The sequence below is a fragment of the Chamaea fasciata genome, unplaced genomic scaffold, assembly GCF_029207755.1.
Source record: "Chamaea fasciata isolate MVZ Bird 193981 ecotype frontalis unplaced genomic scaffold, bChaFas1.0.hap1 SCAF_32, whole genome shotgun sequence".
NCBI classification, from domain to species: Eukaryota; Metazoa; Chordata; class Aves; order Passeriformes; family Sylviidae; genus Chamaea; species Chamaea fasciata.
Window position 1 is genome coordinate 3,275,358 of NW_027094117.1, and position 16,168 is coordinate 3,291,525.

The 16,168-nt window shown below is 52.6% G+C and overlaps 1 protein-coding gene across 1 annotated transcript; it reads right to left on the minus strand.

Moving 5' to 3' along the window:
* Positions 1–4,869: 4,869 nt before the first annotated feature.
* On the minus strand, positions 4,870–12,934 carry LOC136303340 (zinc finger protein 502-like). The gene is made up of 2 exons (XM_066207033.1): positions 10,504–12,934; positions 4,870–8,025 (listed from the first exon to the last, which is right to left on the minus strand). Exon 1 carries the CDS (start codon positions 12,152–12,154, stop codon positions 11,162–11,164), a length of 993 nt encoding a protein of 330 aa, XP_066063130.1. The 5' UTR covers positions 12,155–12,934; the 3' UTR covers positions 4,870–8,025; positions 10,504–11,161.
* Between the last annotated feature and the right edge of the window lie 3,234 nt (positions 12,935–16,168).

Sequence of the window (16,168 nt, forward strand, 5' to 3'; positions counted from 1 at the left end):
TACCACAGAATTTGCCTCTGTATCACCTTCTACAGCATTAATTTGCATTCCCAATTTATTCATCAGGTGCCTTCCCAGTAAATTACAATCACAATTAGGAGCAAATAAAAATTCCTCCACTTCATACCCATCCTCAACATCTGCTGATAGTGGTTGAATAAAACACATCTGCTCATCTTTCCCACTTGTCCCCTGAATAATCAAAGACATTTTTGGGATTTTCCCCCCTTAGGTCTAAGATCCAGAGCGGATGGAGAGGCCCCTGTGTGTATGAGGAAAGGCCTCGTGTGGATGCAGCCCCAGCCTGAATGTTGTCAAGGGCTGCAGTGTGGTGGGTCCCTGGTGGAATGGGAGCTCTGGCAGCCCCAGGAATCCATGTCCATGCAGGGCTGGACTTGCTCCTGCTGAGGGTGCTGCTGTGTGTGCCTGCAGTGTCCTTGTGGCCTGCAGATGGAACCCTGCTTCCTTGCCAGGGGCTGTTTGGGTGGGCTCTCCCCCGCCGAGGAGGGCAATGCCTGTGCCAGGTGCTTGTGGCCGAGCCCGTCCCCTCGGTGCTGGGGCCCCCTTGGGCGCTGGGGTTCATCCCTCCGGGGCTGTAGAAACTCTGCCATGGCCTTTGCCTCCAGCTTGGCCTTTTCCTTCTCCCTTCTTGCCTTCACCTGCTGTGCCTTTGTGCCCAAGTGCTCCAGGGGCTTCTTGTGCCACTCCTGAGGCCCCCCTGAGTGCCTGTGGGTGCTCCTCCTCTGTGTAGTAGTTTGAAAGCAAAACACATGTGAGGCTCCAAGTCAGAGATACAATTTAATAGGAAAAAAAGGAAAGAAAGTAAAATAAAATCGATGCAATAATACAAAAGACCACTGACAGAGTCAGAATACAGCCTGAGCGGAGTGATGGATGCAGTCCAGATGAGGTGGTCTTCCTGAAGCAGTGATCCTGTAGAAAGGTCTGGTCGCTCGGGTCCTCTGGGAATCCAGTGGGTAAGCGCCCCTCTGGTGTTCAGAGTCTCAGCTTATATCCAGGTTGGAATGCTTGGTTTCTCCCTCTGGGCGGAGGATCTCACAATGGGATGGTGAGTCATGTGATAAGGCCTGATGGGCCCATTAACAGGAGGTAGTCCAGGAGGGGGTTATCTGTGAGCTGTGTAGCAAAGGTGCTGATGGGCCCATTAACAGAAGATAAGCCAGAGTGGAGGAGGCAGGGAGCACTGCCTCACCTGGTTTCAACAGTTCATGAAGATGGTGATAGAATATACTTCAACCCAGGACAATTAGTTACAAAAAGCATATGCTATAGCCTAAAAACTGTATTTATCACACTACTAAAAGAGACTATAATTATACAGCATAACTTTCTAACATAACACATGTAATATTCATTTTAATATTTGCAAAAGCCAATCATATAATATGCATTTGTAACACCCAGAGTGTCCCCAGAGTGTCCCCAAGGCGTTCTCGCCGTGTCCTCAGAAGTCATGGATGCCTGCGAGGTGCGACAATCCCAGCGCAGGGAGGTGAGAGGGGATGGGGGGGGGAACACGCAGTGTTGGGAGATCCTGGGGGAGATTTTGGGGGGTCCCAGGTGGGGTTTTGGGGATCCCAGCTGGGGTTGTGTGGATTTGGGGGGAGGTCCCAGGTGGGCTTTGGGGGGTCCTGGGGGGATTTGGGGGCAAGGGGGACAGCGAGGAGGTGGCAGGAGGGGACAGCAGGTGGTGGCAGGGGCTGACAGGAGAGAGGGGACAGCTGAGCCCTCCAGGGAGGGGCTAGAGGGGACCCCAGGAGGCCGCAAGTGCCACAAGGTCCCTGCCACCTCCCGTATCCCCTCCCCAGATGTGGAAGGCCCAGGCGGACACGGTGGCTGCCCTGAGCGAGCTGGTGGACACTGTGACCGCACCATGCAGGGACGTGCGTCTGTTCCTGCCCCCAGAGTACCTGCAGGCAGCCCTGTGTAAATTCACCTGGACCCTCCGGGACACCCTGGAGCACAGTGCTTTCACCTCTGTGGCCCTGCCCGCCCTCACGGCCACACCGAGGCCCACCTGGGCCGATGTGAGAGCTGCGACCAGAGCCTGCCAGAAGGCAGCGTTGCTGCACTTGAAGAGCTCGATCTGGCTGATTAAGGAGGTCACTGAGGTCCTGAATACCTGGAAGCACGAGGCCATGATGGCCACCAGCCAGGTGGGGGCAACCACCAGGAGGGGACATTGGTTGGAGGAGGCCCTGAGGCTGCTGGTGCAGTTGGCAGTCGCGTGTGGCAGAATCATCATGTTCCCCTGGGAGCTGCTGTACCAGCTTGACTACATCAAGGCTGTCCTGAAGGGGACAGAGAAGGTGGCCCCCAAATTCCTCAAGGCCTTGGTGGTCACAATGGCCAAGGTTGAGCAGCTGTGTGAGGCCAGCGCCAGCCTGACCACGCATCACCTTCTGGGGACACTTGAGGACATCTACAACCTCCTCTCAAGGCCTGGCCCTGTTAGCCCTGGTGGCCCCAGTGGCCGCTCGGTGGCCAAGCGGCACCAAGCAGCCGTTGAGGACATACAGAGGCTGTGCAAAAAGCAGCGCACAGCGCCATCGTGCGGTGAAACAAGTAATGGCAGCTCAATGACAGGAACACCTGAACAACCTGAGGATACCTGGGGAAAACCCGAGCCAGGTGCAGTTTGTGACACAGCCAACCATCTCCCAAGCTACCCCGACTTATTATCCCCAGGGACACGATGTGAACTGGCAACTTCTGAATTGATATGTTCTTTTAAAAACTCTTGCCATGGATGGATTGCCATAGGGGTTACTGGTATTCCAAAACATAGACAAGACTTTCTAATTATAGGCAAGCACAATAATAGAACTCTTCGACTTTCAGTTTTTCCAACTGTTGTTTCAGCAAATTGTAATGAAGAGCTGAGGATTTTAGCTCTTGCTCGCAAGGCTCCAGTTGTAATTCAACCAAAAACACCAATAGCTATTGCTATTGCATTGCCAATGAATACAAATAAGCTAGCTGGATACCAAGAAATACTTTGTGAGGGCTTTAGCCGGGTCCCTAATGACCGTTGGGTAAAACATATCACCAAGGAACAGCCGGAGCTGGAGTGCAGTCTGACACACATGGAGTCTGGTGAAACAGTCAAGATTACAGGCATGCTGGACACAGGGGCGGATGTCACTGCCATTTCTCATGATGATTGGCCGCCAGATTGGAATCTGGAGCCACACAAGAGTTTTCTCACAGGGTATGGAGGAGTCACACGTTCTCAGCAAAGTAAATCCGAGATTACTGTCACAGGTCCCGAAGGAAAGACAGCAGACATCCGGCCCTACGTGGTGTGGAATAACTCAACAGTGTGGGGGAGAGACGTGATGTTCCAGTGGGGAACAAAGATGGAAGTGGATTCTTAATGGAAACCAGAGCAATGCCTGCCACACGTCATTAAGTTACCGTTATTCAGTTACCATGAAAAACCAATCATCCTGTTTGGATAGATCAATGGCCTCTTGAACAGAGAAAATATAGAATGCCCTCAAAAAATTAGTGAGCGAACAGCTACAGAAAGACTGCATCAAGCCCACAAATAGTCCCTGGAATTCCCAGTGTTTGTCATTCAGAAGACTTCTCTGATTCCTGGAGATTGCTTCATGACTTGAGGATGATCAACCAAGTGATAGAAGACGTGAGGCATTTACAACCTGGATTTCCTTCTCTTTCAGTGATTCCAAGAGACTGGCCTCTTGTTGTCATTGACTTAAAAGTTTGTTTTTTCGCTGCATCCAGAGGATGCTGCTGGATTTGCCTTTTTGGTTCCAGCCATCAACAGAGGAGAACCATTGCAAAGGTATCACTGGACGGTTTTACCACAAAGAGATGCAAAGGACCTGCAGCCGGCTCCGACCCCGCCGAACCCGAGAACAGCCCCACGCCCGTTCCCAGTGAACCCGTGAGGGGCACCTTCAGTCCTCCCGTAACTTACCTGGGCTCGTAGCGACCCCCCCGGTGCTGACAGCGGGCTGCCCACTCCGAACAGCAGCCCTCCTGAACGAAACGGGTTTGAACACCGCGGGAATTTCAACAACTTCCTGCAGCGCTACTGCGCATGTGCGGCACAGCCGCCCGCACAGAAAAATGGCGGCTCCCTGCAAAGACCTTCCGTACAACAAAATGGCCGCTCCCTGTGTTTTTCCGTACAACAAGATGGCGGCCCCCACACAGAGCATGCGCACTGCTGCCGGCGCCATTTTGTAAGCACCGAGACTCAGCCTCCATCTACAGCGCCATCTCTGGCCGCCGTGCCCGCTGCAGGGTCGGGCGGCCCCGGAACACCGGCGGCGGAGGTGCCGCGGCTGCGGCCGGCCCCGGGGGTGCGCGGCCCCGGGGTGCCGCCGGCGGGGGTCCCTGTGACCCCCCAGAGCAGGAGTCACCAGCCATGGGGGCGGGTGGCCCCGGAGCGCGGCCAAAGAGGCTTTCAGCACCGCCACCATCGGCGTGAGCCTGCCGCGGGGAGCAGCCGTGTCGAGGTGCCGGCTTCTTTTCAGCCTCTGCCAGCGCCAGGATTGGAGCACGGCAGACGCAGTTTTGGTGTTCGGGCTCAGGATTTTATTCATTCTTATCTGCATTACAGCCTCACAAGCCATGAGGTTTGCACACTAACTAGCTAAGCACAGAATGGTGAGTCTCTGTCTATCCCTACCCGCTCTTTTCAAGGACAAATCATCCAATGAGAAAATGACACTCAAATTATTTCTAATTTTGACCCAATGACCCATCACCTGTGGTCCGCAATGCAGACTTTATTAACTAATCAAAGAAACCACCCAAAGCCAATGAATTGAAAGTGAAGAAGGTGTAAAAAGACAACTGATCTGCACTCCAAATCCTCCATCTTGCTCTCTACAAATCACTATATACTAAAACCCCAAACTCTTAATTTTTCCGCCCTGTGATGCCACACCTCCCTCCATTCAAACTCCACCCCGTGATCTCAGTGCTATCCCTCATTTTTGGAAGCCTGTTCCAACGCCTCAGGTCAAACGCAGTGCTTCCCTGGGGGTCAGTGCCCATCCATACAGAGTCCAAAATTCTCATCATCCAGAGTTCCAACACACCCCAAAATGAGACAATCACAACCGCCTGACGTCACAACACCTACAAATCCCCCAGGCCCCACTTCTGCCCCCCCCAGTCTCACATCCCTCAGGTGCTACAGAGAGAGGGGGGAATGGGGGGCACCGGGAGGATGAAGGGCTCCTCACTGATCCACTGTCTACAGAAATAGAGCAAGGAACATCAGAGCCGTATCTCACACTGGTCACAGATATGACAGAGAGAGTGCAAGGACGAGCTGGCACGTCTTTATCTGCTTCCAAACCTTGCCTTTGTCAATGCTAATGAGGAATGTAAACGAATAATTAGAGCCTTGCCTGACCCACAGCCCGCCTTACTCCAAATGATCAAAGTTTGTAGAGAAAAGGAGATCTGACAGTATGTTATAAAAACCATTGGTGCTCTTAAATTACTTTGTTTATAAAGTACTGTTAAGTTAAGGCCCGTGCTAGGCTTAAGTTATTTTTAAGTTTTGTTTAAGTTTTATAAAGCTTGAGGGATATTAGGTCTATATTCTATTAGTTTGAAGTTCTATTTCATGAAAGTTTTATTAAGCTAATACAATTTAAGATTCTTTTTGCCAAAATTTATCCAAGTCGAGCTTAAGTTTCATTTAATTTAAAAATTATCCTAGGTATTGTTAAGATATGCTTATCTAACTTGCAAAGTTTAGTTATTTTCTCTTTAGAGGTAAGACTGAAACAGCTGTGATGGAACACTGATGAACACCTGTTCTTTGTGGATTGAAGAAGATGTAGTTTGTTGGACTCTTGATTTCCTGAAAGGTTTTATTACTCCTTACAATCTCTGCTGTTTTAAGCTGTTTTAGTGGTTTTTCTGTTTTTTTTCTCAAGGTCATAAGTACATGAAGGTTTAGAAAGGTGTTACCTCAACTTCCTAAGATGATTGGTGCTGATATATTGATCATGTGATGCGAATTTGTTAATTTTCTATATTTATAACTGACTTCTCCTGTGCTTTAACATTTCTAATTATCCAAAGGACACGTGTCATTTCAAGATCCTTTTTATTTTCTACCTCCTTGAACATTTCATAACTGTTGTTAAGAGCTTTGTTTTAGAAATGTACTAAGGGACATCACTCCAGGCCCTGACTCTACCTGGAAGGATGTTTGTCCAACAAGCCCAGATGTTTTCTGCATCAAAACAGCGTTAAAGTCACTGACTTGGCAATTTGACCCTATACAATGACAGCTGGACAGATTTTTGGAGTGGACCTGAGCACCTTGCCCAGGAAAGGATGTCGGGGTCCTCACTGGAGAGAGGTTTGTCAGCTGTTTGCAGAATCTGGCGTGATGATACAGTGTTTTAGTGATTAATATTCATCCAATTTCACATGTGTTATCGTTAATAGTCATTAATATGCCTGTCATTTCAAATATTCTTAGTTGTTGTACCTGAATTTTCTTGATTGCTGTCAGTTCTCAACAAGTCATGCATTTTTTCATCAGAGTACCTGCGCACTTATGCAATGTTTTGTATTTCCAGGGATCAAGCCAAAGCAATCATTAATGCATTTTCGTAATCATAAATAATAAATAGTCTGCCAAAAATCATAAGTAGTCTTAAATCATAAATAGTCTGCGCGCTGGCGCAACCTCCTGTATCCACAGGAGCAGTCAACCCATGAGGATTGCAGAGTTTGCAATTATAGGAAGCAGATTTTACCAAATACCCATCTTTTGAGAAATACAAATTTGTATCTGTCAGTGGATGTATCTGGAAGTGCAGCTTTACATCGGTACACACAGGGAAAAAGAAAAGGAAACCCTTTAGTTTTGTTCAGAAATCCAGAATCAGGACAAACTGAAGGTCCACTTTCTCTAATAACCTGGGACAAAGGTTGTGTTTCTGCAGGTACAGGACCCAGGTGTATTCCAGCGGAGAACGTGAAGCCAAATCAAGCACAGGAACACGCTGACAGCTCCAAGAGCAGAGAAGCAGCACGCAGACGTGAGCTGCACGGAGACTGTAGCTGATGGCAGACATCTTCTGTCCCACGTGCAAGAACTGTCAACCCTGGGGTTTGTGTTAGTGTAAAAGGTGTGGGAATCGTTGGCATCGTAGAGCTCTGTTGGCACAAGCGTGGTGAACATCGTGTTGTGATTTAGAATCCCAAACAAAGCACAAGGCCATTGGATTTTTCATTGCAGTGGGTCACGGTGAAGAAAGCAGCCCCCATCTTCCCATTCTTCGGGAGGAATGGAGGAGGGAATTTTTGAGAGAATCAGATTCAAATTTGGAGAGTTGAATGCAAACAAAATAATTCAGTGCCTTATATCTGGCCAGTCCTGAGTGAATTTTGTGGAAGAACCAAAAAAGGGAATGTGCTAAAAGATATGCTTGGAAATTAAAAATGAAAAAGAAAGTGCCTTAAATCAAAAAGCATTAAGTTAAATCAGGTATGTCTTTATATTCTTATTTTGTTTGCCTTCATCAATGCAACCTTCTCTGTCGATCAACCAAAGACCAACACTTGGGGATCAGTAGTGTTGTAGAATTCTTTTGTTAGAGAATAGTTTAAGGGAAATACGGGGTTCAATCAAATGTTATGCTTTTTTGCATGCTTGCTTTTAGTAATGCAAATTTGCCACTCAGTCAACCTAAAACAAATGTCTGGGTGACTTTAGCCAGTGCATCAGGTTTAGATACCGTATGTCTGTCCAATACAACCCCAGAAAAGCCATTTTCCACCTGTCTGGTTGGTGTGCCAGTGGATGCTTGGCCAGTTCCAGAGAAAACTGACAGAGCCATTCAAGGTACAATTGCAGGATCATCCACATGGGATTTTTGGTCCCCTGTAGATGCATGGAAATGGTGGGTTGCTCACCTTCCCAAGGCATCTTCTGAACCTGAAGAATTGGAGATCTTTGGTTCTGTAAACATGATTTTTTCATGCCAAATTAAACTGTACAGGGAAAGATCAAATTTTGGTTAAGGATGTTTGTCCTTACCACTCTGTATACAAAAATGAGATTAATTGGTGTAATCATACTTCTTTAGTTCAGTCCGCATTTAATGATAGCCCCTTTCAGTTCCCACAGAAAATGTTTTTCCTTTGTGGAAACAGAGCCTGGCCTGGTATTCCAGCACACATCACAGGTGGGCCCTGTAGCTTGGGGAGACTTACTGTGCTAACACCCAGTGCAAAAATGTTTTCCATCATGAGACATAAAGGAAACAGGCTTATCCATCAATGCAATTCGGACTGCAAAAGTAATTTTCAGCCTTGGGGTTTTGGAAAAAGGTTCTCGGCATCTCTTTTATTACCACAACTCAGTTCAACAGCAGCACTAAAACAACTGGATTGACTGGGGTGCTGGCTGAGTAAGCAATTCAGTGCTACCTGGGGAGCCTGTATGTTGGGGATCAGATTTCTTTCTTTTTTACTTACAGAAATTTTCCCCATGAGTTGCTAGAAGACAAACTACTGGGTACTTACGGGTACTTAAACTAACTTCTGTGTACAGAACACAGGGGCCAAAGGAGAGCAGTTGTAGCATCTGGCTACACTTTTTTTTTCCCCTAAAAAAATCCATCTCAGTCTCTCCCAGTAGGAGTCCAGTATGGTCCCAGCCACTTCCAGTATGAACACAGTCACTCCCAGTCACTCCCTCTAGGATGCCATTTGCCCCCAGTGTAGTCCCAGTCACTTCAAGCATGATTGCAGTATGAGTCCAGTCACCCCCACTATGATCCTAACAACTTCCAGACACTCCCAGTATGAGTCTGGTTTGATCCCTGTCACTCCCAGTATGATCCCAGTCATGCCCAGATCCTCCCAGTATTACTCCAGTCGCCCCAAGCGTGATTTTGTCAGTCCCAGTATGATCCCAGCATGGGTGCAGCTGCCCCCTGCATTTTTCCAACTGCACCCTTTCACCACTACTACAGTTCCAGTCACTCCCAGTATGATTCCAGTTAGTCCCAGTATGATCCCAATCATGCCCAGTATAGGCCAACAGCACTGAGTTCCCCTCAGCATGTTCCCAGTAGTCCTCAGTGTGGTCCCAACAAATCCCAGTATGATCCCTTGTGCTCCAATTCTGGTCCTGCTGGGTCCTGGTCCTGGTATATCCTGGTGTTCCAGTCTGTCCCAGTCCATCCCAGCCCGTCACATTCCGTCCCAGTCCCTTCCCGGCAGCCGCCGCTGTTTCCCGGATCCTGTGCCCCCCTGCTCCCGAAAGCTGCCCCCGCACCCCCACGGATGCTGACGGGGATCGGGGGCTTCGGGTTGGGCTTGGTCTTCCTGGCGCTGGGGCTGGGCTTCTGCCTGTGCAAGAAGGGGAGGGGGGGTCCCGGGGGTTGCATCCCCCCTCCCCCAGGGCGTGTGTGCTCCCCCCGGGGCCCCCAGCCCAGTGTCGCCCCCTTTTCTCTGCCCACAGAGCTCCTGAGCCGCCGGCGGCCGCTGCCCCTCCCCGTGGCCTTGGGCCCAGCCAGGACCCCCCACTCCATCCCCGTGATGATTTGGGGGGGTCGTGTGTCCCCTCAGCCCCGCTGTCACTCTGTCTCTGCCCAGCTGCTCCCAATAAAGTTTCTCAGTTTGCTCCAGTCCAATTTATGGGGGCACTGGGGACGGACTTGGGGGGACCATGGGAAGGGACCGTGACTGGGGGAGAGCAGAACAGGACCTGGGATGGATTGGGAATGGGGACCCCTGTGTGTCCTCCCCTGTGTCACCCCACTCTGGTGACTCCTTGGGACGCACCTGAACCCCAGCACAGCACCCAGCGAACCCCCAAAAGGCACAGGGACCCCTCTAAGCAGCCAGGGAAATTTGGGGAGGGGGTGCATGGGGGGCGCCCAGGCCGGGCCAAGAGTCCAGCACTGCCCCATCCTGACCTGCCTGAGCTCCATGCAGGGGATTAGAAAGGAGGAGGAGTGGGAACCCTCCCAAAGCAATTTGGGGGTCCCAGCACCCTCCCCCACTCTTTCAGGGTCTCAAACCCCTCTTCTCCCTCACTCTTCCACCCCTTCCCCACGCCCCGTGAATCTACCACCGCTGTCACCCATGCTTGGTTTTGGGGGTTCCAGGTTCCTCCTCTCAGTCTGGGGGTCCCATACCCCCTTTCATTAATTCAGACAGCACCTGGCATCTTTTTTCCTGGGAGGAATCCCTAAGTTTTGGGATTTTTGGGGTGCAGTTGTTGAGGGGATCAGCTCTGTCTGGCCTTCCCCTCCCTGCTGTGGCCTCTCAGCTGCCCCCGACACCCTGGGAGTGCTGGGATTTCCCTCCTGAGGACAAGGACGTTCACTCCTTTCCAGGAGCCCAATGCCCGGCTGGGGGTCCTGTCGGAGTTGAGACGGCCATGCACACAAGGTGTTTCACTAAAAACTTCAGAGAGCTTCAAGTATCAGCACCTTATTATCTACACATCTTTCATACCTTTTCTATGTAGCAATCCTATGGGAAGCTCCCCACAGCTCTGGCTCTTTCCTTCTTCTCTCTTCCTTCTGCAGTTCCAAGTCGCTGCTTCCTGTCCCTAGCAAGGCCACTTAACCCTCGAAGAGTGGTTTAATTATCTGTCCCTCACACGACCTCCTGTCCCTTCCTCCTCACAGCACAGTCAGCAGACTCCAACTGACTCTCTACCACTAACTCACTCTTTTATCACACCCACAGCTGTGAGGGCAAGGCTGTTCCCACTCTTTGGTAATTAACACAGCTGCAATATATCGGGGGCAGGATTGCCTTTAGCACTATCTCTGTCTTCCCACACCCCCAGAAGATAGGACTGAACGCAAAAGATTTTCTGGGGGTGAAAATCAGTGAATCTGCACTCCCCAAGGAATTCCCAGTGGCAGTCTGTGTTCCAATGGATGTTCCTGCCCCTGTGTTCATCCAGGTACCCACAGGGAGACAGGAAGATGTGGAGGCCCCATAGCCAAGTGTCTTCCCAACATGGATCACCAGAACCCAGATCACCAGGGCTCTGCCCGACGGGGGTCACTGGGGATAATCCAACGCCGATCCTCCCATGGGGGATGGAGCTGGAGCAGCGCACGAAGCTCTTCCCGCACTCGGGGCATTCGCAGGGCTTCCCTTACTTGTGCCTCTGTTGGTGTTGGATCAAGTTACACCTCTGTGAGAAGCTCTTCCCACACTGAGGACACTCGTAGGGCCTCTCCCCGGTGTGGATGCGCTGGTGGACAGTGAGGGCAGAGTTTTGCTTGAAGCCCTTCCCGCAGTCGGGGCAGCGGAAGGGCCTCTCCTCCGTGTGAATCCGCTGATGGACGAGGAGATTGGAGCTCATTACAAACGTCTTCTCACACTCGGGACACTCGTAGGGCCTCTCCCCTGTGTGGATGCGCTGGTGTTTTCTCAGGCTGGAGCTCCATCCAAAGCTCTTCCCACATTCCAAGCAGGTGTAGTGCCCCTCCCCACTGTGGATCACCTGGTGCTGGATCAGGGCTGAGCTTTCTCTGAAGCTCTTCCCACATTCCCTACACTTGTAGGGCTTTTCCCCAGTGTGGATCCTTTGGTGTTGTGTCAGGTGGCTTTTCTGGCTGAAGCTCATCCCACATTCCCCACACTTATAGGGCCGTTCCCCGGTGTGGATCCTCTGGTGTTTCATTAGGTAGCCGTTCCGGCTGAAGCTCTTCCCACATTCCCCACACTCGTAGGGCTTTTCCCCAGTGTGGATCCTCTGGTGTTTCCTCAGGCTGGAGCTGTGGCTGAAGCTGTTCCCACATTCCCCACACTTGTAGGGCCGTTCCCCAGTGTGGATCCTCTGGTGCTGGATCAGGCTGGATCTGTGCCTGAAGCTCTTCCCACATTCCCCACACTCGTAGGGCCGTTCCCCAGTGTGGATCACCTGGTGCCGGATCAGGGCAGAGCTGTAGCAGAAACCCTTCCCACATTCCAGGCACCTGTGGGGCTTCTCCCCTCCATGAGGCTTCTCCACCAGCTCTGAGCTCCGGCTGGATCTCCGGCCGCCCTCCTGGAACAGGGCGGGTCTTTCTTCCTCACAGCTCCCTGGGCTGGGTTTGCAGCCCCTCCTCCTGCGGGATCTCCGGGGCTTTTCCTCCTTCTCCATCTGGCCACACCTTGGGAATGATAAATCATGGTATGAGGAGAAAACAAGAGGAGAGCACCTTAGGATGGGTGTTCCCCCTTGCCCAACTTCATCTCAGGAAGTCATTGGCACCTTGTGTCTGCAGAACCTCCAAAACACCAAGATTCAGCCCCAAAATCCTCCAAACATCAAGGCTCAGACAACACCTCTTCTAAGATATAAAGATTCAGCCCCTTGAAAAACACCAAAGCATCCACATTTATCCCAGTAAAGCTCAGAAACACCAAGATTAACCCCCATGAAAATCATGGACCCTGCTCCCTGGTCACTTGCTGCATGTGGGGAGGCAATGCTCCCGGGGCTGGGGGAGAAGCTGCAGGTACAGGGAGGCATGGAACGTTGTGGTGCTTCCTCTTCCTGCTCCTTCTCCTCCTGTGTCCCTACTCTTCCTCACACTCCTCTTCCTCCTACTATTCCTCTTTCTCCTGCACAATCCCACCTTCTCGTCCCACGTGCACATTTGACCATCTTGTTCTTCAGCCCGGTTTCCCCTCCCCTTCTCCTCCTGCCCCCAGGCCCAGCACCCACTGCCGGCTCCCTCTTCCCCCCAAACCCACAGCATCCCACCGCAGGGGCACGGATGGAGCTGGGGCAGGTCGGGCTGGGGCAGCGCTGGGCTCTCGGCCGCTCCCGCCCGCACTCGCTGCCCACTGCAGCCGCTCCCGCCACGACAGCGCGGGGGGGCCGGCCTTGGCGCTCCCCCCTCCCACCTCCCCAAATTCCCCTGGCACGGAAGCAGGGTTCCATCTGCAGGCCACAAGGACACTGCAGGCACACACAGCAGCACCCTCAGCAGGAGCAAGTCCAGCCCTGCATGGACATGGATTCCTGGGGCTGCCAGAGCTCCCATTCCACCAGGGACCAACCACACTGCAGCCCTTGACAACATTCAGGCTGGGGCTGCATCCACACGAGGCCTTTCCTCATACACACAGGGGCCTCTCCATCCACTCTGGATCTTAGACCTAAGGGGGGAAAATCCCAAAAATGTCTTTGATTATTCAGGGGACAAGTGGGAAAGGTGAGCAGATGTGTTTTAGTCAACCACTACCGGCAGATGTGGGGGATGGCTTTGGAATGCAGGAATTTTTATTTGCTCCTAATTGTGATTGTAATTTACTGGGATTTGATGGTCAAATTGGGAATGCAAATTAATATTGTAAAAGATGATACAGAGGCCAGTTCTGTGGTACCTTTGTGTCAAATGTCTGGCAAGGCCTGTGCTGAAGTGAACCCACAAGTGTGGGCAGCCCCAGGGAAAAAGGGAAAACTTAGACACCCAGCCTCTCCAAATTACTCTGCAGCAACCAGGACAAGTGGTGTCTAAAAGCAATCCCCTATTCCAAGGGAGGGAAGGAAGGGCGTACAGCCTGTTATCCAGCCCCTGTTCAAGGCAGGGCTTTGGGAGCCAGGCATCTCTCCCTATAATGCTCCTCCTATGCTGCCAACCAAGAAATCAGATGGAATCCACAGAATGGTGCAGGACCTAAGAAGAAGAAATGAGATGATCAAACCCAGGCACCCCACAGTCTCAGATCCTTACACCAGCTGGAACCAGGTTCCCTCCTCACACTGCTGCCATTCAGGACTTGATGTCAAAGATGCTTTCTGGGGATGCCCACTGACACAGGATGCTGAACAGGATTTGGCCTTTGAGTGGGAACAAGAAAGAGAAGGGAAAATGGGAAAGACATGGACGGTCCTTCTGCAGGGATGCACAGAAGCACCAGCCTTATTTGGGCAAGCCTTGCAGAAAAAATATCAAAAGAATTTACCACACCCTCAGGGACTGGGGTAATGCAGGATGCTTCAGCTGCAAAGGGAAACAGCAAATGGAGAATGTTGTGAAAACTTCACTAAAATAAGTGGGGGGAATCATCCCTCTCCCCACTCCAACATGTGCTCTCACTGTCTGTGTCACACAGGGAGCATTAGACCACTGGGGTGTTTGTGCTACCACAAGTTCAGAGAAATCACTTGGGAATCCAAGTATGTGATGATTTAATTAGAGAAAAGAGATCAATTGATGCAGCCCTGGCTGGAGGGAGCACCCAAAAATGGGGAAAAGATGAACGGCCATCAGAACAAATCTTGCAACACCATGGACCAACCCCTGGGAACCCCAACCTTCGCCACTGGGCAAAGGGACAGGGAGATGCACAAGGGAAACTCAGGATAAAAAGGAGCTCCCGTACTACAACAACTGGAGAGACCCCACGGCAAACGCTGCACGGCCTCTCCCTTTGTTCAGGAATAAAGTCACTTTTACAGGACTCCTCGGTCTCCTCTGGGGACACAAACCTCAGGCCACGGGAATTTTCCCGCACAGCCCCGGGGACAGGGCGGCCACCTCCGTCCTACCCGCAGGAAGCGGGACGAGGCAGCGCTGCTCCGGCACCGGCTCCTGCCGAGGCAGCGGCGGGAAGGAGACCGCGGGCAGCCGCTCCCGCAGCGCCCTCAGGCCACGGGGAACACGGCGCCGACACGGCACAAGGAACCCGCCAGAGCCCCCTGCCGCCCCCTCGGCCCGCAGCCGGCCCCGAGCCCCGGCAGAACCGAGCGCGGCTCCCACCCGCGCTGGGGCCGCCTCCGAGCTCCGCCGCCGCCTCACCGGGCTCCGGCCGCTGCCGCCGCTCCCGGGCCCGCACACACGCTCCGCCAATGGCGCCTCTGCCGGTCAACGGCAGCCCGGGGGGCGGCCCCGGGGCCGGGCTTGGCCCCGCTCGGCCCAATCAGCGCGCGAGATTCTGGAGTGACGGCACAATTCTCTAATGGCAGCGAGCCAAGGGCGGGCTCTGCACACGGCCCACCCCCGCCCCGGGCTCTCAGGCCCCGCCCCCGGGCTGTGTGAGGGGAAAGCCGCAGATGAGGAACAGCGCTGGGACGGGCCCGGGCCCGAGTCGGGATTGAGCTGGAAACACAAACAAACTTCTCCGCACCTCCCGGCCCGCCTTTCCCAGCCCGGCGTGTTCGCCGACACCGGCTCCGAGGAAAGCCGTCACTTCTCCTGGCCCTAATTATGAGCATGAAGTGCATGGCTTTGATTTCGCCAAAAAAAAAGGGAAGACCCCCCCAGGCCCTTGGGCTGAGTGGACGAGGGGAGAGATTTCTGGCAGAAACTTCCAAAAATCTTTTTTCCTGAGGCTGGGAAGAACAAACCAAACCCAAGCGAGGTGGGTCCCACCCCTCAGCATCGCCCCCCTGCCGTCCCAGCTGAAGCCCTCGCCGGCTGCTCCGGGCTGGATGGGCAGACTGGGAGCGCTGGGAAGGGGCCCCGGCTCAGGGCGCAGCCCCCGGGGCAGCCCCACGGCCCCCACGGCAGCTCCAAGGCTCCGCCAGCCGGGACGGGACGTGGGAGGGGGAGCAGGGAAGGGACGGGGCTGCCGGCGCCGGGGGAACACGAGGGACACCGGGGGCACTTCGCAAGCATTTAATGCAAAAGATAAAATTGATGAGGGAGACAAAAGCAACAGCAACAGTGGCACCATAGCACGGGGGCACACAAGGACGTGTCCCATTGTAGTGGGGTGGTGCTGTCCGATGCCAGGCACCCACCAAAGCTGCTCTGTCAGTGCCCTCCACAGCAGGACAGGGGAGAGAAAATTTAACCAAGGGTTCATGAGTTAAGGAGCAAGAGAGTTCCCTCATCAAACATCGTCACGGGCAAAACAGGCTCCAAACTGGAGATATGAATTGAATTTATTGCTAACAAACTCAGAGTAGGACAACGAGAGGAAAAAACCCTTCAAAACACCATCCCCAGCCCTCCCTCCTTCCACCTCTACCTCCTACCCCGGTAGTGCAGGGACACAGGGAATGGGGGGCCACGCTCAGTTCATGCCCCTCAGTTCAGGCTTCTTCCTCTGCTAAGGGACAGGAGCCATTCTCCTGCTGCACCCTGGGGAACTCCCACTGGACAGTTCTCCGGAACTTCTCCAACCTCAGTCCATCCCATAGGCAACAGCCCCCCTCAAA

Excerpts from the sequence above, each read along its gene's own strand:
- LOC136303340 (XM_066207033.1), bottom strand. The coding sequence starts at position 12,154 with ATGGAGAAGGAGGAAAAGCCCCGGAGATCCCGCAGGAGGAGGGGCTGC.